This window comes from Pyxicephalus adspersus, chromosome 2, assembly GCF_032062135.1.
Source record: "Pyxicephalus adspersus chromosome 2, UCB_Pads_2.0, whole genome shotgun sequence".
In the NCBI taxonomy this organism is placed as follows: domain Eukaryota; kingdom Metazoa; phylum Chordata; class Amphibia; order Anura; family Pyxicephalidae; genus Pyxicephalus; species Pyxicephalus adspersus.
In genome coordinates, this window is record NC_092859.1 from 12,740,869 (window position 1) to 12,765,128 (window position 24,260).

At 38.3% G+C, this 24,260-nt stretch overlaps 2 protein-coding genes across 5 annotated transcripts in view; one reads left to right on the top strand and one right to left on the bottom strand.

The window, feature by feature from the left end:
* Positions 1-6,529: 6,529 nt before the first annotated feature.
* LOC140322927 (uncharacterized) lies at positions 6,530-21,394 on the bottom strand. Of its 4 annotated transcripts, none has more exons than XM_072399580.1 (9): positions 21,268-21,394; positions 19,538-19,573; positions 15,348-15,647; positions 14,945-14,983; positions 12,496-12,588; positions 12,206-12,230; positions 10,180-10,220; positions 9,808-9,845; positions 6,530-8,409 (listed from the first exon to the last, which is right to left on the bottom strand). In XM_072399580.1, exons 1-9 carry the CDS (start codon positions 21,287-21,289, stop codon positions 8,308-8,310), a joined length of 696 nt encoding a protein of 231 aa, XP_072255681.1. In that variant the 5' UTR covers positions 21,290-21,394; the 3' UTR covers positions 6,530-8,307. The 4 variants fall into 4 exon arrangements, with proteins under 4 accessions (XP_072255681.1, XP_072255682.1, XP_072255679.1 ...); XM_072399581.1 differs by having other exon boundaries at positions 9,796-9,845; positions 15,597-15,647; positions 21,268-21,381; XM_072399578.1 differs by having other exon boundaries at positions 9,796-9,845; positions 21,268-21,381.
* Positions 21,395-23,766: 2,372 nt separating this feature from the next.
* TMED1 (transmembrane p24 trafficking protein 1) overlaps positions 23,767-24,260 on the top strand; it is a 7,997-nt gene continuing 7,503 nt past the window's right edge. Inside the window, exon 1 of the mRNA XM_072399583.1 lies at positions 23,767-23,971. Within this exon, the coding sequence (XP_072255684.1) occupies positions 23,813-23,971 (159 nt within the window). The 5' untranslated portion in view covers positions 23,767-23,812. The remainder of the gene's footprint in view (positions 23,972-24,260) is intronic.

The following is a 24,260-nucleotide window of genomic DNA, read 5'->3' on the forward strand; positions in this document are numbered from 1 at the left end:
AGGGGTCATATGTAAGGGGTAATTTCTAATGAGCACCAATGGAAGGTGGCATTATTTTAATAAATACCAATGTAAGGGACATATTTCTACTGATATCCAATGTAAAGAGGAAAATGTCTCCTGACCACCAATGTAAGTGGTATATCTATACTGACCACCAATGTAAAGGGTATATCTATACTGACCACCAATGTAAGGGTATATCTATACTGACCACCAATGTAAGGGGTATATTTCTACTAACCACCAATGTAAGAGGTATATTCTCACTGATCACTGATGGAAGGGGCGTATCTATATTGACTAACATTGAACTTCCATTCCTGATCAATGAAGGTGCACATTATAGGACAAAATCCTGAAAGCCAATAACTAAGTAGTAAAGAAAGATGACAGCCCTGGAGATCACCTTAAAAAACAATGAATACATTCTTTAGAACAAGGTTGTCCAACTCCAGTCCTCGGGGGCCAAAATCCACACACATTTTTAGTATCTCTCTGACAGACAGCAGTAAAATTATGATTCTGTGATTTACAAAGTTTCAGGAAATATGAAAATCCTGGCCTGTATGGGGCCCTCAAGGACTAGATGTGGACAGATCTGCTATAAAACCTAACTACAGACCTTCTGATGGACACTGGATCCAAAAAGAAGGCTCTAAAACCAAAACAGATTCTACAAAACCAATACAATGGCCCTAAAAAAGACAAAATTTAAGTCAAAACTATGACTATATAGCGCCAACATATTACACAGCGCTGTACAATGTCCATAGGTATATCACTAGCTGTCTCTCAAAGGAGCTCACAGTCTAATGTCCCTGCCGTAGTCATATGTCATTATACAGTCTAAGGTCAATTTTAGGGGGAAGCCAATTTACCTAACTGCATGTTTTTGGAATGTGGGAGGAAACCCACACAAATACAAGAAGAACCTGCAAACTCCATGCAGATAGTGTCCTGGCCGAGATTCTGGAACCCAGCGCTGCAAAGGCCAGAGTGCTAACCACTGAGCCACTGTGCTGCCCATTTACTAACAACATACACTTTTACCAAGGTTTCTGCTAATGCTGTGACTTTCCCCATAAATTTGTCAGTTTCTTTTTTTTTTTTTTAATAGCAGAGGTGCAATTGATTTGAGGCCCCTATGGGTGCACCTGTTGGCTAATGAGGGCTCAGGGCCCTCGTGCAGCAGCCCCTTTGCACCTGTCACCATACCAGGGTACATAAAATCTCCATGTTGGTATAAGTGATGAATACACATTGGCCCTGATTTAAAAAAGCTCTCCAAGGCTGGAGAGGATACACTTTCATCAGTGAAGCTGGGTGATCCAGCAAACCTGGAATAGATCTGGTCCAGGATTCAAAACATTTGCTAATAAATAGCAAATTACTTTTAGAAAATCCATTGCAGGTTTGCTGGATCACCCAGATTCACTGATAAAAGGGTATCCTCTCCAGGCTTTATTAAATCAGGCCCAGTGTTGGAGCAGCAAGCATGTCTGCTGTGTCCTGACTTCCTCCAGAGATCCAGTACATGGAATACTACAATAAAACATTGCAGCCTTTTAGCTTTCACATTATCCCATGTTATACATCAGACTGTTAAGAAGAAATAATTTCCCTTATTATTCCGTATGTTTTTGGAAACTGGAATATGTAGTCTGTCCTATAAAATATTTGTGTTTGTTCTAAATGGCAGTCAGTGTACAGCTGTCTATGGAATGTTTCCATAAACACAGCATTCCATCTCCAAAATAACTATCAAAAATGTCAAAATGTCATCACACTGGTTAGGATGGATATTGCAAAATTCTGTACAGACAGAAGGAAAAAATAGGAGTGAATTTATAAATGTTTTCTATTTCCAGAATCCCCAAAAATCTGACCTAAAATTAAAAGATTGATGTGAAAAGTGTAAGTAAAAGTTGATTCCTACGTTCTAATTGAATGTGAAAAAAGTTGAGGGTAAAGTTGGGTGAATCATTTTAAAACAAATTATAAATAGATTATAGTTCTGCAATTATTCACTGCGAGCAGGCAGAACTTCTTGTTGCAGATGAAACGTGTGACGTCCCTGCTTATACTATACTTATACATATATATAATATATAAATATTTAGTATAAGTATAGTATATATATACAGTATAGTAAATTATATATCCCTACTTATACTATATATACACTATGAGCCTGATTCATCAAGCCAAAATGGAAGCTCGCTCGCATGTGCGTTATAGGGATGCGGAATCGGACGCCAAAAACCTACTTATCAACCAAATTTCGACCGGCGGGAATGCGCTGGCGTATTCTCCCGGTAGTTATCAACAGAAATGATAACGCGCTCCAAGACGCGTAGTTCCGGCAGCTTGACACTGGCGAGCTTGCATTAAGTCCTGTTTCCCTAAAAAATCATTCCTTCCAATGGCACACATCTTTCACTTGGACCTAAATAAAAAATTTGGGCTGTTGAAATGTTTAAAACATATATATTAGCTAAGAAATTAGCATATTTTAAAATGACCTAATATTTTCAGGTTCGGAAAGAATTAACTGATTTCAGCTGTTTACATAGGCGCCTATCTAGAGGCATCCGATGCCGGACCCCAGGATCCGCCTGGTGATAAATACTAGCGAGTTTGGGCAGGCCAGCAGGCTAGATCATCCAAAGTTCTTCTTTGCTTCCATAGATATATAAATAAATAAAACATAATAAATTATTAATAGCTCAAAATATGATTAAAATAATAAATCAAAAAAAGATTATGGAATGTCAAACTGTCAAAAAACAAACAGCCAAATTGCACTGCGCATGTCCCAATTACACGTGAATTCCATCAGCTGTGCGCATAATGATATATAAGGGTGTTGTCTGATTTGGGGGGTTGTTTGCTGTGTTCTACTAATCTATGTCGCTACATTTAATTTGCTTTGCTTACCATTTAGCACAATAGCTGCTTTTGTTTTTTAAACTTTGAATGTTTCAATGTCCATTTTGCAATTAAGAAGTTAATGCTATGTTATTGTGTTTGTGGCCATATTGTTTAATTTCAGTAATTTTTTTTTATTACCACCTTTAAATGTTTGTCCTGCATAAATATTTTCTAATTCAGTTTTCCACCCTTGATAGGTACAAATTGCATATTGGTTTGGTAAGTATTTTAAAATGCAATATTTCTTGGGCCATTTTAAACCATTTTGGCTTTATATGGAAGTGTGGGTTTACATGTGTTAGAATGGGGTTTTTTATAATTGTAAATCTGATGGTGTCTGTGTGGTCCTTTTATTTTAATGTGATGTTTTAGCAAATGTGTTTATTTTGAAAAAAGTTGTTTTACAAATTGTCCTTTTTTTATATGGGGGGTTTGTTTATGTGATCTCCTCCAGGATCGTTTAACCTTGGGTGATCCAACAGACCTCCAATTGTCAATTGGGATTGATTTGAAGCAGTTCCTTTCTCTGAATTGTTGAAAAGCTAAAAACAGCACAATTGTCTTATTAAAACTGTGGTTTGATGCGCATAGTTGTGCATAACCGATATGTGCGCATGAACTGTGTTCTATCAGTTGAAAAACGCACCGGCCACTTTTGCATCCTCATTCCAGTAAGTTTTTCTTTTTTTAGGTGTATATTGTTTGTTTTGCTTCATGTGCACTCATGTATGTATGTATGCGTTTAGATGTGTGTACATATAAAAGATAAATTATTGGAAGAAATAGGCAAAAAGGATTTTTTTGGGGGCATATTGCTTAACATGCTTCAAATCGAAAACATTGCCCATTTCTTCCTATGATTTCTCATGTCATGGGCTTGGCCACAAGCAACATTCATGGAGGATATTGTTTCTGGTTAAAAGAAGCAATCCACATTTATGTGCTTCCACTACCAAGCTGAGGGGAGTAAGCCAATTCTATATAGTGGGCCAACGTCTAAAATGCCATTCAAATCTGCAAAAACACCCTGAAGGGATGGAAAAGCAAGAAAATCTTTGGCTCAAAGTGGATTTGGCCCTGGAACTTTCATATATTAGTACTATTTGTTTTGTGTAAACACCTAAATAATGCATACACTCCACTATTTATCAGCATTAAGTTAAGTTAACAACACAACATCTGTTCATTTCTAAGAGTGCCTGACCCTGCTTGTGAGCTTGGCAATCAATGTGCTTTGATGTTGTGCTTGGAACCTGAACCTCCTTCCATCACCATCAGGTGTGTTAGAATGAGTATGCAACTCAGCTGGACAACTAATTCACAACCAGTTTGGACAACAAGTGGAAGTGTGTTTGTATACAATAGTGCTAAGATCAGGCAGCAAAGCACAATGACAACAAACTTATAACACAACTACAAATGAACACAGGAGTTGTGTGGGGGCAAATCAACATGAGTTCAAAAGTCAGGCTATAAAAAAACAAACAAAAAAAAGAAATAAAATCATGACAATTTATTTATAAAATAAATATGTACATAATACAATAAAATACCAATATGTGACAATGGGACAAAGGCAATGAGGGGGTCAAGTAGCAGTTTGTAGTGAAAACCATGCAGACATTTGTACTGAATATTTGTAGAAAAAAATGATGAAACATTGCTAAACAACAGAAACTGTCATTACAAACCAGGCACAAAAACATTGCAGCAACAGATGAAACTAACATTAATGGGGATTTAAAGGTCACATCAATGCATAACATCCAAGCAAACTTGATTAACAAATCAGTCCAGGTAAATAGTAATAATGCATATGTATTTGTATACATTTAAATCTATTTTGACATACACACACAAGTGAAATCACTAAATGTTCCTTGATACATGTATTATAACATCTTTGCCAAGAATCTTTTGCATATATTTGATTTCTGTAAAACCAAACTAGAATGAAATTTGAATCAGATCCAAAATGCTTGGTCTTATTTTTATTTACAGGCATACTATTGTGTGATGACATATTATAAAGTGCTACTTAGTATATCAATATCAATTAGTTTGCAGTGTTGCAACCAATCAAAAAAGTATCAAAACAACAAGTGCAACAAATGTAACAATAAATGAAGCACTTTTGTGAATGAGTATAATGAAACATAAAAATGTAGCATTTACCCAAAAGAAGATGAAGCATTAAAGATTCAAACTGACCAGTAATGGATCGTGGATGCGCACAGAACAGGGAGCATGTGTGTGCTGATCAATTGCTATCACCTCATCATTGACAGAGCTTACCAGATCCTCTTGAACTGCGCATCTGCAAACTAATCGCCTTAATTGGCGTATTCTCGACTCCATTGCTCATTTATCAAAGCTGAAATGGCAAGTAAAGGCAAGTGTACTAGCACTTCGTTCCGGCTTTAGCTCGCAGAAATAAGACTTGTATATCAGCATGTATTTACGTGTGGTGAGCTTACACAAGCTCGCTTTATAAATTAGACCTTATATATACTAGAGCAGTTCCATAATATGCCACCATATGTCACCCAAATATAAACCGAGATTCTTTTTCTAATAGGATTTTCAGATGAAATAAAACTTGGTTTATACTTGAGTATATCCAGTAATCATAGTACTACATTTAGTTGCTTTGCAATTAAAGTGGAACTGTCAATACAATTAAAAATATTACACTCACCTTCACCTATGCAGAGTCCTCAATCCCTCCACAACTGTATTCGATTCAGTCCTGTGCCATCCTGGAGTCTTCCTTGTCCTGGCTCGGAGGAACCGCCGCGTGCCACCATCTTCTTCCTTTTTTAAAGCCACCCCATCTCGCACTGTGAAGCACAAGATCGGGTGATGTATCCTTCTGTAAATGGAAAAAAAGGGCCAATCTCAATGCACATGTGTGAGATCAGGACGGGAAAAAGCCCCTTGTGCACATGCCTGAGATCACGGAGAAGCAGCAGCCCGAAGGGTGATGTAGATAAGTGACATTGGTTCCTATGCAGTCTTTACCGTTGCTGCATTTTACAAAAAAAAAGAAGGCCTTCCCTTCTTTTTTTATGTATTTAGAAAAAAACACATTGTTGCTCAATAAAATATATAATAAAATATAAAGTAAAAAATGTGATGATAGGGCCCCCTTAACGTAAAAATCTAGCACACGGTCTAAGGACCATATTTTCACTTTGATCTAAGAAAAACAAAAACAACATTTTGCACTTGGGACATGTTCTTGCAAGTTCCCCCTGACTCCTCTAGCAATTTCAATGACAATGTTATGCTTAGGAAATTTGCAGTCAACTTAAAAAATGTGCAAGGTAAATTTACAAAATGGCAAAAAAATTTTTGTTTTACATACAAAGTTTAATGCCAGCTACAAAAGGGTCCGCCTTTCATTTGTGCTCCCTTTATTTCTCCTTGATGTTTTTCTATTATATTTTGTTTGTGTTTTTATACTGTATAACCTGATGTAACATTCTCATAGTGTTTGTGTCTTTGTTCTTTTTTTATTGTAGTTACTGGAAATACTTTATACAAATTTATATTTAAAAAAGGCAAAAAATAAAAACAACAATCTCACTCATCCTTGGTCTCTGATATTATCAAATATATTTTATTTTTTGCTGTTTAGTTCCACTTTAAACCCATAAATTAGGTTACAACAAATAAAGGAACAATTGAGGTCCATGTTGTGTTAGTTGCTTCTCCTACTTCCAGAAAACACATTGCTCAACAGCTCCATGTTAGTAGGAAACCACAAAATCCTGATTTTATATTCTGATATGAGTTATGTTTCTGTAATGACTTATGTAAGTCATATTCTGATCCTGGAGGAAACTACAGTATTTCTTGTTATTTTCCTATCTCTTTATATTTTACACATTTGTGCTCAAGACAACTCATTTCCATCATCATTTCAGTTCCTGGCCTGGAGTAGAATTCTGAAAATTCGAATTAGTTGCTATGGCCAGCATCAAAATCTCCTCCACTGTGAAAACAAGATTTGTGACTTAGGGCTGGGACACACGGGCAGATTTTATTTTACATCAGATCAATTTCTGATGTGATAAATGTATTACCAATTGTAATACCAAATATTAACTGGTTTGTCTGCACCTCAATTGGTTGCATAAAAGTACACATGTTCCATGTATATACAATAGCTTTGTATAATTTTATTTTCCTTGGGGTATATTTTTCAATAATTCAGTTTTGTAATTTAGTTTACGCTCTTCTATTCAATGTACAGCGGTGCGTAATATGTTGGCGCTATACAAGTACAATCTATTTTTATTATTTTTATTATTAATAATAATAATAATAATAATATTAATACTCTATGGCTAGGCAACATTAATATTGGAAATCAGCCCTTAAACTCATCTTTTAAAACTTGCCTAGCAGTCTTCTTCTGTCTCCTAAACCCTCCCTACGTACCCACCATTCCATATCTCCCCTCCTATTGTGTGATGCTTCCCCCACCTCTTAGATTGTAAGCTCTTCTGGGCAGAGTCCTCCCCTCCTCCTGCATCACTATCTGTATCCGCCTGTCATTTGCAACCCCTATTTAATGTACAGCGCTGTGTAATATGTTGGCGCTATATAGGTACAGTTGAATGATAATAATAATGGTACTTAGGGTATATATTGGATGGGGGGTGGGGGGGGGAGAGTCCTTTTCACTGGTGCACCAGTCAAGAACAACAATGTCAGATAAGCAGATCTGCTTGTACGTACCGGTCCTTAAGATCTTATTTCTAAAGCAACTTTGAGCAAATATGAAATCATTCAGCAAGCAGCTAATGACATTCAGACACTGCCATTCAGTTTACATATAGATTGTGTTTTGTATAATCCATTCCTGGCAGATTCAGGAAACTCTCACATATACTAATGGGACTGTCCCAGCCTCCTTATATAATTCTGTGCAACCTTCCTCTCTCATGCTGGAATATTCATCCTGCATGTTCTTAGGTCTCAACAACCGGTGTTCCACAAATACCGTATATATCACCAACAACAAGGTGATGGAAACCATGGGGTAGAATGATGCATTTCAAAGCCCTAAGCAGATGATAGAATGGTTCTCTTCTAAAGTTAACAGGACAGTTTTGGCATGTAACTCTGTAATTTTAAGAATAAAACTGATATACATTTTGGTATTTTAATAATTTACATTTTGGTATCAAGGCCAAGGTTGTGTCCAGCTTTGGCCTTCAGGCTTTGAACATCAGTGAATGTTCCTTAACTGACGGCACACAATTACACAATAGGTGCTGATAATGTCCAGAGGATCGCCACTTTGCTTAGAAGAGGTCACAGTCTTGACTTGGAAATAAAAAAATAAATACAAAAATAAAAAGGTCATGTTCTGAAGCTGCTGAAGGATGTTGAAGTTCCAGCGTATGAATAGGAGTTTTTATTGCTCAAGGTTGGATGAGACAGCTCGGTCTCTATGGTGGATTCCTGGTATAAGAGAACAGTTGATTAGTGTTTATGTCAATGGGATTTGGTATTGGCAATGGATCAGTTTGGAATTCTTCTGAGATCATTCAGAGTTCACATCCATCTAAAATGCAATTGACCTGCTTCAAGTGGGTACTGCATTTCCTTAGATTCAAAGGTGGATGTAGCCAACCCTGTGCAGAAATGATACTTTCATCAGTGAAGCTGGGTGATCCAGCAAACCTGGAATGGATTTCTTTAAAGTCAATTTGAGTCAAGTCAAAGTTGCCTTTTGCTAGCAAATGTTTTAATTCCTGGACCAGATCTATTCCAGGTTTGCTGGATCACCCAGCTTCACTGATGAAAATGTATCCTCTCCAGCCTTGGAGAGCCTTAATGAATAAGGCCCAATGTCCTGACTCGTGCTGCCCTTCGCCAGGTGCAATGCATCAAGCAGGGCATTGTACCAAGCAAAGAAAAAAGTTTTATGAAGCTAATTATGGAGTAGATGGGTATAATCATCTGGGCACAAGTGGTTGTTCTAGGTAAACACATACCAAAGGCAGTTTACAATTCACAACAGCTATAGGAACACATTTGGTTTTCATCTCTCTCTATCCAATCTGGGTTTGCATGAAAGAAATATGGGGCTGCCATTGCTGGACTTCTAATAATGCAAGTTATTCTGCTTGTTTCTGGCTGCAGCTTTTTGTTTCACCGGCCTGCTGTGAGCATGCAGCAATAAAAATCAACTTTGGTGACTGCATACTTGTTGCAGGTCAGTGACACAGAATGCAATCAGAGTTCTTGATATGCGTACTTGGAAAGTACAGAAAAAATGATCAGTATGACAGCCAGTAATCCAGAAGAAGTTTGCAGTGGTATTCTCCATGAGTAATTAAACATACTTAAATAAATGTGTAAAAAAGGAAAATCTAGACACACGGCATCCTTTAATTTGATTTAATTTACTGACAATCACTATTGATATTCACAAGAGTTACATAATGGGCCTGATTTATTAATCAGAAAAATCAGGTCCAATTTTCCTGCATTGGATGTGGGCTGTCATACGGAGGAATCCTGAATGTTGTAGGTGAAATGTAGCTGCTGAGTGGTCTTTATGAACATGGCTAGTGTTGAACTAAAAAAAATGGTAACTATACGCGTCTTGGTATGTTAAGCCACTAGCCACATCATTGCAAGGCTTAATTATTGGTCTGTCATGATCCATATTTTGATCCCTACAACACTCGTGTTTAAAAAGGTCTGTATAGAAAGCACTACCTAGAAAAAAGAAGCTCCACAAAAACGAGTCCTCAAAGTTTGACAGGCTTGCCAGATATTGATAATTGTAATAATGACCCTGATCAAAATTTGTAATAAAATTTTGAAATTCAAACGTACCTGAGAACTTACTATGGGAAAGACCTTGTTATTCCGGCTTAGTGTCCAGTCTGTAAGAATATAAAAATTACATTTTTTATTAGAAATAAAAGGAGGCTCTGATACCAGAAGAAGAGGATTTTAATATTGAGGATAGCAGACAGAAAGTAAGACAAGAAGAGAAAATGATATGAAGAATCATTTTCATGAAGAACAAAGGGTCATAGAACAAAAGGGTCATAGAACAGAGGGTGAGGTTAGTGAAGACTTATTAATAAGGTGAAAGAGTAAATTGGGAAGATAAAGGAATAAAAGAAAGTAAAACAATTAGTATGATTTATGAATTGAGATGAGTGATGAGAAAATGAAGAATAAAGCATAATGGAGAAGGAGAATAAAAAGAACCTTTTTCCATATTTTGATTAATCCAGATAGATTCTTTATCCCTGTGAAATGGAGACAAATACCATTACACACTTCTATGTAGCAAATAAGAGATCTACAGGATGGACAAACCTACATACTTCACAATACTATGAAATGTAAAACTTTAATGTGTTTACAGCTGCCATTTTATCTTTTGACACACAAACCCATCCAAATCTCTGCCAACCATGTTATAGCATTGCTATAACCAAATACCTGAAGATACACCCAAGCTCCCCAACAGCCTTCCATATTTCCACTGTCCAGGTCTGACGTTAGATCAGTTTAGGTGTAGATCCTCAGCAATACCATATAAAATGCTGGTGACACTCAACATCAGATCAGAAAAGTGTAAATCCATAGTCATTCCATACTATGTGCTGATGACAACCAACATTATATCAAATGACATGTAGATCTGTAGCCATCTCATACTATCAGTGAAGCTGGGTGATCCAGCAAACCTGGAATAGATATGGTTGAGAACTCAATAGCAAATAACTTTGAACAAATCCATTCCAGGTTTGCTGGATCACCCAGCTTCACTGATGAAAGTGTATCCTCTCCAGCCTTGGAGAGCTTTAATAAATCAGGCCCAGTGTAGTGATGACAACCAATATTAGATTAGATAAGGAGTAGATCCATAGCCATCCCATACCATGTGCTGATGACAAGCAATATCAGATCAAATAAAGCAGCCATTCTCAACCAAGCTTCCTCCAAAGGTTGTGAGGGTTCCTTAAGCTGTGGCTGACTGTTCTCCCATCCCACCATCTGCATTGCTCCAGTTCTAATATTATGTGAACCCAATGATCTTTTTAAATTGTGGGAATGGAATTTGGACCACCTCCATAAGAGGGATATTGTTGAAGCTGACCATCAATACAAGGGACATTTTCCAATTATTTGTTTTTAACAAAAAACTGAACACTATTTGATGTGTTCCCCTGAAGTAAAAAGGCTGATATAAGGCATGGGTCCCAAGTCATACCATGTGCTGATGATACCCATGCTTCCTAGAAATATTCTTTGTCTTGATCACATCAGCAGCTTGTATATGGCAGAGTTATGTGTCTACAAATTTACTAGTGTAAAATATTTTAGAAATGGAATGAGAAAAGCGAAAAAAGAAAGAGAAAATACTTGCTCCTCCTGATTCCCAAGCCACACATCTTTAGTGTCTTCAACGTACTATTAGAGAAACCTGTGAAAAGCCACCGCTCATAAATAGATTCCTCAGCACTTGGTGCCAGAACAGAGCTGTGTAGCTGTGTTGTAGAAGATCTTTTATTCCCCCAAGGAATAAGCAGAAGATAATCCACATTTTATTTGTTGTTTAAATAAATGTATTATTTGCCAATTGCCCACAGGACCTCCCCAAGGACCTCCATGCTTTACTTTTCTTCACATGCTACCTAGGCTTCAAAACCTTCTACATTCCTCACCTCCAGGAGTGTAGGATTAGCTAGTTTGACTTTGAACAGTGTGGTTCCTTCTGTGGGCCTGGACTTCCCAGTATGACACCATAGGGACATAGGGGCTCATTAAAAGGAATCGTAGTACACTGGAGTCTGCAGGGTATCCATCACAAAAGCCATTGTAGTACTGGAAGACAATAGAGATCAGCAGCATGCGTGGTAGGAAAAGTAAGTATTAAAAAGTAACTATTGAACATTGATCAAAAGTAACTATTGATCATTTTAGACAGGGTTCTTGAGCCAACGAGACGAGCCTGACCGCTTGTATCGTGCCAGAATCCCCTGATGTGTGTACATTGCCTAAGGGATCCATCAGCAGAGGATGGGAGGTCTTCCATTGTCACACATATGTAAAATACATTTACATATGTGAAGTAAACACTTAAGTTGGATTCTGAGACATTCCAATGTGTTACAAAATCCTTGGACAGACAAGAAGAACCATTGTCACATTAGTTGCTTATAGTCACTCCTTTTTTAGAAAAGTTATATGATCATCAGTTGGGTCTCATGACTTTATATCTTACCTCTGTTCTTGCTTCTTCTGTTTACCTAGCAATAAAGAAATAAATCAGATTTTATACAGAGAGGTTTTATAGTAAACTAGGATACATATATCCTGATTTATTATTGTTTTCCAAGATCAGAGAAGATAGACTATTGTGCAAACCTAGAATGGATTCCTTGAAAAATTTCCTATTATTTGGCAACTGTTTTCAATCATTGACCATTAGATCACCCAGGTTCTCCCATGATAGTCCATGTTCTCCAGCTTTGGAGAGCTTTAATAAATTAGCCCTATAATGTGAATACTTACATCTTTGTCGTAGGCAAACAATCAGAGAAACAAAAGCAACCAAGATAGCAAAACCAACAAGTCCAGAAACCAGGAAAATCACCCACAAAGGAACTACAGAAAAAAAAGGAAAGTTACAATTTCAGTTATTCGCCTTGTTGCAACCAAGTTCATGTCTACATGCTCCCATGCTCCTAAACGATAGTGGCTTGGATTTGTTCATGGTGGATTCTCTGATCATGACAACAGTGGAATATTATGGGTTAAAACGGTCACTTGCAGTCAGTATCAGAAGCCTACAAACTATTGTCAAAAAGTGTGCCTCCATTACAGATGATTATCTCATCCTGTAATAGTAGTGGGTGGTTAGCTAGTCAGGAAGAAATCAAAGCCCTAAAAAGAGCCACAGACAGACATAAACCTCTGCACACAAAATGTAAAAAAAAAAAATACGTTTTGGTTGTAGTTCCATTTTAAGCACCAGACTAAGGATAAAATACCATTACTGCCACCAATCAGTAATGATGGCCAGAGGGTCTCAGTTCCCTGCTGAGTGAACAAAGGCCCTGTAGCACAGCTCCATTAATCTCTGTGATCTTTTCTCCAGCCTTTCGCAACTTTTTTAAAACGTGAGAACCCTTGAAATAACTTTCAGGTCTTCATGGAACCCCTTGTATAATCACTATATCCACAGCTCACAGTACATTAGTATGGTGGTCATTGGAAAAAAATGCTTCTTACATTGTTGGCCAGAAGAATGTCACCCTTACAGGTAGCCAAAAAGATCAAACTAACAAAGAGAGGTACAAACTGTTCATTGCTCATGGAACCTCTAACAACCTCTGGAGGAACCCTGGTTGAGAAACACTGATCTAGTCTGAGGGCATCTTTAGATAGCCATGTAAGGCAGTTGGTGGTAGGAGGTAACAGGCCCGGATGGACATTCCAGGCCATGATTACTCCTTCCCTTGAGGGAGCTTGCTGAGTGTTTAGGTTTATGCCATACAGAAGTAAATGTATCCAAACACCAATCGGAAATCATATTAGCCTCAATCAGTCCCAATGCTACTCTTTATGGCTCCTTATCAGCTGTCTACTTTCTATGGCAAGTTTAAATACTCAGTCCACCTAAAGTAATATTTTGGTTAGAGGGGTGGGCTTAGCCACAAGCTGGATCTTATATCTCTTGATGACTTTAGCAGAGGGACTCCAATCCTAACTAATATAAAGATTTGGGGGTACCGATCTACCTTTCCATTTCCCCACTCTTTGGCGTGTGCTCCAGAAAGTAAGGTCAAATAAAAAAAAAGAGTAAGAGTAATTGCAGAGAAACTAACTGAATCAGATAAGTGACTTTCCGCCCTCTTCTCCTGCCCTGTTCAGAGTCTAAAGCTGCGTACACACGTCCAATTTTTATCGTTGGAAATGAACGACGAACGTACGACGAACGACCGATTGGCCAAAAATCGTTCGTAAAAAAAGTAACCAACGACGCCGACGAACGAGGATAGTCGTTGGAAATGAACGACCGGACCGGCGGATCGGATTGGACGGCGATCGTTGACCATCTATCGTGTGTAAACGCGGCATAGACGTTTTTCAGCTTTTTCCAGCATTTAAAAAAAGTTTTAAAACGTTGAAATAAGTGCATAAAAACGCTTATAAACTCAGTAGGAACGTTTACATGCCTTTTTACAAAACGTCCATGTAGACCCAGCCTAATATCAAATTCACATAATTAATATCACTACAATCGCATTTGGTATTATGAAATTTTAAAAACAAATAAAAACAAGGCAAACACCGATGTATATGTTTCATTATTACAGCGAATACACATGGAATCTCTAGATGAACAATGTTTCTACGCGTTTCACTGAAAAAGTGTCCGCTTCATCAGGAGGTCTAGAAAGTAATTCTGTTCTCATTCCCAGATTAAGAGTGTGCTACAAATGTTATAATTTATATTTGGCCAATGATGTCAAAGGGACAAGGAAATCGACAACCACACATGGATTTCAAATATTTGCCACTTTCAATAAAAAGTTTTATTTGTTTACATAATTAGTGCTGTTAATTCTTCTCCACAAATATTCTATTCATCAAATACCAAAGTAAGCTTCTCGGCTCATTCAATTCACTCTGTCCTAATGGAACCCCAACATTATGTTTCCGTGTAACGTGTAGAGACATTGTTCATCTAGAGATTCCATGTGTATTTGCTGTAATAATGAAACAGATAAATGAGTGTTTGCCTACAATTTCATTATAAAAAATTTTTTTTTGTACACTTTGAATTTGATATTAGGCTGCCAACAAAATAGCATTTGTGGTAAATCTTGGTTTTGTAATTATAGACAGGGATGTGGCAGTTTGTTTAATTATAAGTACTAACAGGGAGTAGTTGTTATTTGGTTTATGTAACACAATACAATAAATCAGTAAAGAATACCAGTCATTGTTTTATTACCAGTCAGATCAGTTGAACCTGTAGATGGTGGTGGCTGATCTGTAAAAGAAGTTACATATTATTAAAAAAATGGTCAGTGTAATATAGAAGCCTTGTGAATAAATGCAGAGAGTTTTCTAGTATTATGGGGACATCTCAGGTGCACAGAGGTGGCATTTAGGTAAAAGTACAACCTGTCTACTTTTAGGCCAGTGTTCACAAATCTATGGGAATGTACAACCCACCTGAAGCAGGTCAAATGCAGGTCAACTACAGGTCAAGTGCAGCTGCCAATGAATTCTAAATGTTCCATAGGGACTCAAACTGATGAAAAGAAAGCAAACCTTTTCCCACTGATACATATTGAACTTTCATAAAAAGAGTATAGGTGTGGGCCAGGAATCAATCTAAGGATGGTGCTCACCTACAACAGTCACATTGAGCATATTGCTGGCCTGGGATGTCATTTTCATGTCCTGCACATACCAGTGGTATACACAGAAATATAATGTTGTGCCATCAGTTGCAAGAGGCTGTAACGTGAATGTAACACTGTTCTTGGTCTCTGGAGCTGACTTTTGCTCTATATAATCTGCACTGTTTTCAGAATAAAGATAGAAGATGCCCTCTGGGTAGATGCTGGGTGCTGTACAATGCAGAATCAACGACTGACCCTTGTAAACAGAAGTCGATGGGGAGGACAGCTCAGGTGCAGGTAGATCATCTGTATAATGTAAAAGAAAAAAATTCACAGATTTCCATGGGCCATCAGATCTTCATAATATTCACATATGTTTCATACCCAGGTGTAAAACCTACAGATCGCCAGGGCTCCTATTGTGCTTCTAAAATCATATGATTGTGTCTTGGTTATGTCTATAAAGTGATCGTGAACTCACAATGTGAACATCTGAAATGTTATAGGCAACATCTAGAAATGTTTATTGTGTCTAAGAAGTAAAAAATTTCTTATAGATTTCCAGGAATCAAGCTGAGTACGTCCTATTCCTACAGCTTTGTAGTGTTTTATGATTACTGTATGCAATCATATAAGGCTATGCTGGCTCATCATATTGAGAATGAGATTTGGTGATATCTTTCCAATATCACTTTTCAAATTAAGGAAGCTGTACCTGAGAACCTACAGTGGAAGAATCCCCCTGCTTCACACATTGGGCCTGATTTATTAAAGCTCTCCAAAACAGTTTCCATGTATAAAGGTAATTTTGCAAGGCAGTATTGAATAATTGAACAATAGCTTTGGTATTTTTTCAAAAGTGCAAATGACAGCTGGGTGGAAGAATAGAATGACTATCTTTGTCTTGTGTTTTCATTTTTGTGTACTTTTGTTTTATATTATATTTTGAATATTGTATTATATAGTTTGTAAAAGTTGTGTTCTATGTTCTGTCTGTAAAATTTGCAAAAACTTTAATAAAAATTACTTATTCCAAAGCATTCCAAGACTGAAGAAGATAAACTAGCATGGGAGGTACCTGGGTTATCCAGCAAATCTAGAATGGATTTCTTAAAATCATTTGCTCCTATTTGGCAAATGTTTTCAATCCTGGACTAAATCTATTCCATGTTTGCTGGACCACTTAAGTTATCCTATGACAATTATATTCTCCAGTCTTGGAGAGCTTTATTAAGTCAGGCCCATTGTGTCCAGGAACTGCGGTGCAAGCCACCACAATCACAATAAAAAGCACCCCCCCCCCTCCATTTGGTTTATCACAGGTCTCAAATTAGTTTTAGTCTTGGTATTGACTCCAAAAACTGCTCCTGAGTGTATTAGAGGGTGAATAATGGCACTTAGAAGTGGCTATCTGCACAGTTTTGGGGCTTATTTCTGAATTTAGCCTATAGCTGTACTCCAGTATGATATAAAAACACCATTTGCACCAGTTATGTATTCTGCAAAAAATAGTAAATAATGGGTTCCCATATTTGTCCTGATATGAAATAACTCTACAATGGGACACTGAATAGGAGACAGAGGTACAGCATTCAGAGACAATCAATTTGCTTTTCATGAGGCTTTCGGGTCCCCTCCAGAACATGGAAACTGAATATAGGGCGGTAAATGAATGTCTATATATACAGGGATTTAGGAAGGTGTTGAAGAAATGGACCGGAATCGAACACAGAACCCAGGCGTAAAATAGCAGACTGACCCTTGCAGAGACATATGTCACATAGCTCTACATTTCAGTTTGGAGTGGAAAAACCACGGTGTAATCTGGAATTCCCTTTTATTACCAGAACGATAACAAATATTTCCAACAGGCACAAATGTTCTGTAATGACAGTAGACCTCTGCACAACGGATAACCATTATTTCCTCTTTTATTGAAAAAAAAGGAAGAGAATCTGTCATATCCGTCCACTATGTAGGGAGAAAAATTGCAGTTTATAGTTTAAGCAATCATGAATCTTTCTTGTACCGCTTGTTGTTTCTAGTGACATCTGTCTATTTATATTCACTGATAAAGGATAAGGGCACTTGGAAACAACTTTGCAAATACATTCTTCCCTGGCCTAAAGAGCATTCATAGAAGTAGAAATATGGCTTTGTTTAAATTTACCAGTCTGCAGTATTTATAGTCAGCATTAATTCAGCTGGATTAGGAATAAACAACCATAAATCCGAGATTCCTCGAAATGTTGCCTTCACTATCACACAAGGTCATGGCTGGATGAGCATTAGTTAATGAGATTGCAGTTTCTGCTTTGTTTCTGGAGTGGTTACATGATATGGAGGGGTCACAGCAGCCCTAATTTGTGGCAGTTGGCATTGAAGATATTGGACCTGATTAATTAAAGTTCTCCAAGGATGGAGAGGATACACTTTCATCAGTAAAGCTGGGTGATGCAGAAAACCTGGAATGGATCTGGTTCAGGATTCAAAACATTTGCTAACAAATAACTGACTTTTAGGAAATCCATTCCAGGTTTGCTGGATCACCCAGCCTTGGAGAACTTTAATAAATTAGGCCTATTGAATCAAAGGAAAATGTATATTTACATGTAAATACCAAAGTTTCCTTCAAAGGGAATTGTGTCATACAACTCACCAGTATGGGTACCAATGTACCATAAGGTGTCCTCATCTTCCTAGCAAGTTCCAGATGTCTGGGGTAAGGAAAATAAGAACACCCTATACTTTTCCCATCTGATAGCACTGGGTATCTGACCAACTGATCTCCAGTTCCAGCAATGTCAGATATTTGTAGGGGATTAAATGGGAACTAAGCATATGGAAACACCAAGCTTTAGAATGTTGGGGCTGGAAATGGAACCATTGCAAGAGGCATCAGTGCTATGATAGGAGGACCTGTGATGCAAAATACCATCTAGCACCCTTACCCAGGAAGAAAGGTAAGTATCTGTACAAGGCAGACTACAAGTTGGAAGATTTCATATCAACAGAACCGTATTATATGTTGGCAGCTAGACTCTGGAGCCAGCCATATGACCATTTGTTCTACATAACATTACACATATTGCTTCTGCAACCCCTAACTACAAATTAATAATTACAAACTTTCTGTGCCCAATTCTAGGTAAACTTCCTGGGCCTCTTTTTACAAAAGTTACTGCAATGGAAAAGTCAAGCTCTTTTGTTTAAGGCTTGGTACAAGTACCCCTTAGTGCTCAGTAAAATGTGTGATCAAGTCATCAGTGACCCAAATGTTCTTTTATTTGTAGTACTGATAGTCCAATCTAATTTCTGTTCCAGTGACACATCAGCAAGTAACCCAATAATATTAATATCATCTCTAAATCCTACTTAATCCTAACTGTTATATAGATGAGCAGATATAACCATTTGCTTGTCATCTACCAGCCCTCAGGAGCACGGAACTTTGGTAACTTAAACTTTAATAATTAAAACTTTGGTAATTTTAGAATTCAAGTTTTTGGGTACATTCTATTCAAGATCACGGCCAATAGAAGGATCATCCATGGTCCAAACTGTGGTAGATGATCAGAGAGATGTATAGGAAAGCATTAAGATGCTTGGACTGTCAGCTGGTCATGATTGAACACTGCTGATTTACACTACCCACCTATCAATACACTAAACTCCCTGTTATCTGGAACTCAAGCAACTGGCACACAACCCAGACAAAAAAAAAGAACTTGGCGGGCTATGCTGTCAGTAAGCCGATGCTTCATGGATAACTCCTGCAGCCGCCATGTGTTCCCATTGCCCAAAAAAGTCTATATTTAGGACTGCTTTCTTGGCTAGTGACAATTGGGTGTTGACTTTCTGTCTACTGCTACCATTATACTGCCCTGTGCTTTTTGTGTGACATTCATTCTGAACATACAGAATATTTATCTTACTATAGGTGATTTTGTAGCTGCATATTATACTGTACTGTCATACTATTGGGTCTCTATTGATTTATAAGAAAACATTTTATTATTTTAATAGTAGCTCTCAAGTAACTAGAAACTACATTTATCTGGAATCTACCAATCCCTGTGGGGGTAATATTTAAGTATTTGTAGTATGTCAGGTATTATTTACTCTGATTAGGCCTAATTTTTTGTATATAATGTATACTACATTGGACAACCCTACCCCCCCTGTGCATCACTTACTTGAGCCGACCGTAATAATTTCTGCTCCGATTAACCCTGAAAGAAAGGAATTAGTCAATAAATAACTAATGAAAACTGGATATTGTCAATAAAAAATGAATGAATAAATACAGCATAATTACTGGTACCTACTGTTGTCATAATAATAAGTATATTACCAGTAACAAAGGTGAAGACCAGTAGCCAGAAGAGATGAGAACAGATCAAGAGAATTGCAAATGTCAAATACATTTAGCAGAGCCATTAAACTGTTACAGTAAGACATTTTGCTATAGACGCATGGCGATGTCAGGGGCCACACTTGAGGCCCTGATATCAAGTAAGTTACCACCATTGTTCTACTTGTTGATCCTGATGCTCAAAGTGCTGAATAACTGAGATGCCAGCTGGTGGGTATTGCGAGAGATTATTTCCCAATATGGCCAAACAAAAACACTTATAAACACATGACTGTCAGTCTGACCAGAGTAGAATGAATTACAGTCTAAGAAATTACTAACATAAGTTTATAATATAAATAGCTTTAAAAGAGCTGATTCTGCATTCCTTTTCACAGACATGATCTATTACGTTCTAAGAAGTTTATTGCTAAGCCATAGCAAACACACCAGAAGGAGACACCATAGAATGTTTGGATAACTTATTATAGCTGACCATAAAATATAGGACACCAGGATAAGAAGTCATGTAAACAATTTCACCACCAATAGACCATTCTGGACTCTGGACATTATTCTGCTGCTGAGAAGATATTAAATTCTGGATTATGATCGGCTATTTTAGCAAATATCCCTCTGATAAACTTTTTATAAACCACTGTCCCCCTGGAATAGGAATGCATTTTCTCCAGATTGATGTTTGGCCCATTCTCTGTGTACATGTAATACATATCATTATAGTTGGAACTAACATTCTAAGAGTCTTGATTTGGACTCCCAAATTCAAACCAATGCCCCTACTATCTCTAAGGAAAAAAACAAATCTCCTATGGCTTTATGTTTCTGTTTCTTTAATTTGCTTCTCTAAATTTAATTTGACTTGACTATCAATACCTTGCTTCAAGCTGCTTCTAATTTACATTGACTGTTTAAAAGTTTAAAAGTCCCATTTTCATAGTCCAAATCTGACTAATAGTCCTTGTTCCCAAACAAGTTTCGGTACATTACAACTGATCCCCACAGGATTCACTGGACTGGATGGGGCATCACTGGACCAGAACCAATATCCAACTGGGGCATGCTCAAATCGTGAATAACACCAGCTGTGGCAAATTCTCTTTATGAACCTGATGAACCCTCAATAATTACCCCTGTGATATCTTCTTCATGTATTAAACTAGTGTTTCTCAACCAGGGTTCCTTCAGAAGTTGCTAGGGGTTCCTTGAGAGATTTGTGCCTCTCCGGTCAGTTTAGGTGACACCAATGATTTTTTTGTCTATCTGTAAGGGTGACGTTCTTCCCAGTGGCCAGCAATGTAAGAAACATTCTTCCCAAGGACCACTGAGCAAATATACTGTGAGCTGTGGATATAGTAATTATAGGAGGGGTTCCCTGAAGATCTGACAGTTATTTCAACGGTTCCCCAATGTTAGAAAGGTTGGGAAACTGTGTATGAAACAGTCATTCTTCAGCGGTATCAATACCATTCAGGTCCACCTGAGTTCCCTACTGGTCCCAGCACATCCAAAGACGGAAATCTTATAAAGTAAACAAAATGTGAAAATTCTTACCTAGAACAAATAAGAACTCCATGCCCCTCACTCAGTAAGATGTTTCCTCTGTGCTCTGTATCACCACACCCAGGAATAAGGAACTGCCGATGAACAAATACTTGCCAGGAAACCACATCTTTATGTTGATCACATCGAGGCATCTGACGCTGAACTGATCTCATCCACATATGTGACCTCTGTGGGTGCCCGGCTTCTATCATAGCTGCCATGTGTCCAACAAAACCTAATCCTGTTTAATGCATTGACTTTTACCTGCAGCTTTGATATGTAATTTAGGAGTAAGTGGTGTCCAATCCAAAGCCATCGGGTGCCAACCAACAAAACAGGCACCTGCAGGGAACTCGGGATGCCTTTTCTTTTTTAATTTTGTTTTTACAGTAATTTTAACAAATATAACAAACAGTATAGGAGTCTGAAAGCAGAGAACCTGACATTCACCAAAACATTCCTTGGTGGAGAATATTCCAGGTCTGCGTGTTTTAGTGGCAGTGATTGCTTCTCCACTAGAGGATGTTTTGGTGAATGTCAGATTCAGTGACTTTGTAAATCGCTGCGTAATATGTTGGCGCCATATAAACGCTGGAAAATGTTATACTTACATATATATAAATATATCATGGATTAAAATAGTTTATAAATACATCCCTATATAGAGGAATATTACAAAATAATATAAAAGAGAATCAAAACATAAATCAGGAAAAGGAGATATGATATAATAACAAGCCAAACTAAAAGAAAAAAAAATCAGTTGTATAGAATCCAATGGGTTAGTTCACTGTTTCTGGACCCTTTACCATGGGGGACCCTTGAAATACCTTTTAGGTTTAAGAGAACCCCTTCTATAATTATTTAATCCACAACTCGCAGTTAGTTTGGTGGTCAGTTGGAAAAATGCTTCTTACTTTGTAGGTCATTGGAAAGAAGTCACCCTTACAGATAGGCAATAAGATCATTGGTGGCACAAATTGCTCACTACTCAAGGAAGCCCTAGCTGGGGGAATCCCGGTTGAGAAACCATCAATAAAGCAGAACTATCACAAAAGTAAATAAATTATTACCACTGTTACAGATTGAAAGCCATCCAGTGATCCTAGTCAAGTCGGTTGCATGCCGCCCCTCTTCCTCCGGGTGCCACCATCTTGCGCTGTGCAGGGCGTGACATCAGGTGACGTGCCTCTGATCCCACTGCACATGCAAGAGATCGATCACTTGTTTTTTTACATCATTATTATGATTATTATTAACAGGATGTATATAGCGCCAACATATTACGCAGTGCTGTACAATAAATAGGGGCTGCAGATGACTGATAGATACAGAGACAGGAGGGGGAGAGAACCCTGGGCTGAAGAGCTTACAATGTAAAAGGTGGGGGAAGTATCACACAATAGGGGGATATGGAATGGACATTGTAGGAAAGCCCCTGATGACGCATGCTCAGTCTCAGGCATGCGCAGAGGGAGCAGCCCATGTTCTCCTGGGATATGTGACGTATGTATCTCAGGAGGATGCAGCTTTCCTCTTCCATCTTTACCACCATGGCAGTGAAGAATAAAGGGAAGGGGTCCTCCTGAAAAAAGTTTAAACAGTTAAAAAGTTTAAAGAAATGAACAATTATTGTAAAAAGACGCATGGGATAGCTCTTTTATTTAATGTTGAAAATGTGATGATCGGTCTGCTTTGAGTACAAAGTGAAAACTTTTTTCAGCCCGGATGTTAGATGATTGTTGTGAAATGAATTTTGGAGAATATAGTACACACAGCCCTATTCTGTTCTATGAGAAGAGAAAGAGGGAGGATAAGAGAACGGCACCCCGCTATGCTCGCCTCCATAGAAAAGCAAATGTTCTGTCTTTCATCAATATGACATGACAGCTTGATGAGTGACATTAGGGGGGGTGGCACAATACACAGATTTTTGCCCCAGGTGACCATTGTCTCTGGACAACAATCATCTGCTGTGTGAAGCTTTTGACAGCTGGAAATTTGTGAAAAGACAACTTTTGCTCCAGTGACAACTATAACTTTTTCGGTTGCCATGACAATGGTTACCATAAGACATACAGGGGGTGAACACTGAGCAATACAAATGTGACAGAAAAAAAGAATCTATCCAAATCTAAAAATAATTCATAATAATTCATTAATAATTAAATAACTGTGATTGTATTGAAATAAAACTTTTAATTGTTATCTATATAACTATAAACTTATAAAAAGTGTCTCCACATTTCCCAGCGGCGGCCATTTTGTTGTAGCCCGCATTCCACCGCACAAGCAGTTACTGTGTCAGGGTCTCCTTGTATTACTGGCCACTCAGCGCTAACATCTGATTGGTCCAGATCAGCTACTTGCCCATACAAGGACAATTAGGGTGGAGCTGTTATGTCAACGCGTCCTCCAATAAACGGCTGCTTACTATAGACACTGGCCAATGAGACGCTTGGAAGAAGTGACTGACGGCTGTAGGAGCCAATAGGGGGTGGGGTTTGCTTCTACGGAAGCTATCTCGGCTGTGAACGCAGTGTTAGGCGCTCCTATGGCTCCCGTTCACGGTTTGCTGTGGCTGCTGCTGCCGGTGGTGGCCGGGCTGGGACAGCCTCAGGACTCGGAGCTGACCTTTCTGCTTCCGGCCGGGAGACAGGAATGCTTCTATCAGACGGCGCTGTATAATGGCAGCATGGAGGTGGAGTACCAGGTGAGACCGGAGGGCAGTCTTGGGGGGAGGGGGACATGGCCAGGGTTAGGAGGGCATGCCACCGGAGAGCAGCGTAGAGCTGGTGGGGAGGACCCATGTTGACCCAGGTAAAGGGGGAATGTGAGCCCCCCAGGTGAATGTGTGTAGCGTCCGAGTCCCCCCCAGGTGAATGTGTGTAGCGTGCGAGTGCCCCCTCCCCTAGGTAAATGTGTGTAGCATGCGAGTGCCCCCCCAGGTGAATATGTGTAGCGTGCAAGGCCCCCCAGGTGAATGTGTGTAGCGTCCGAGT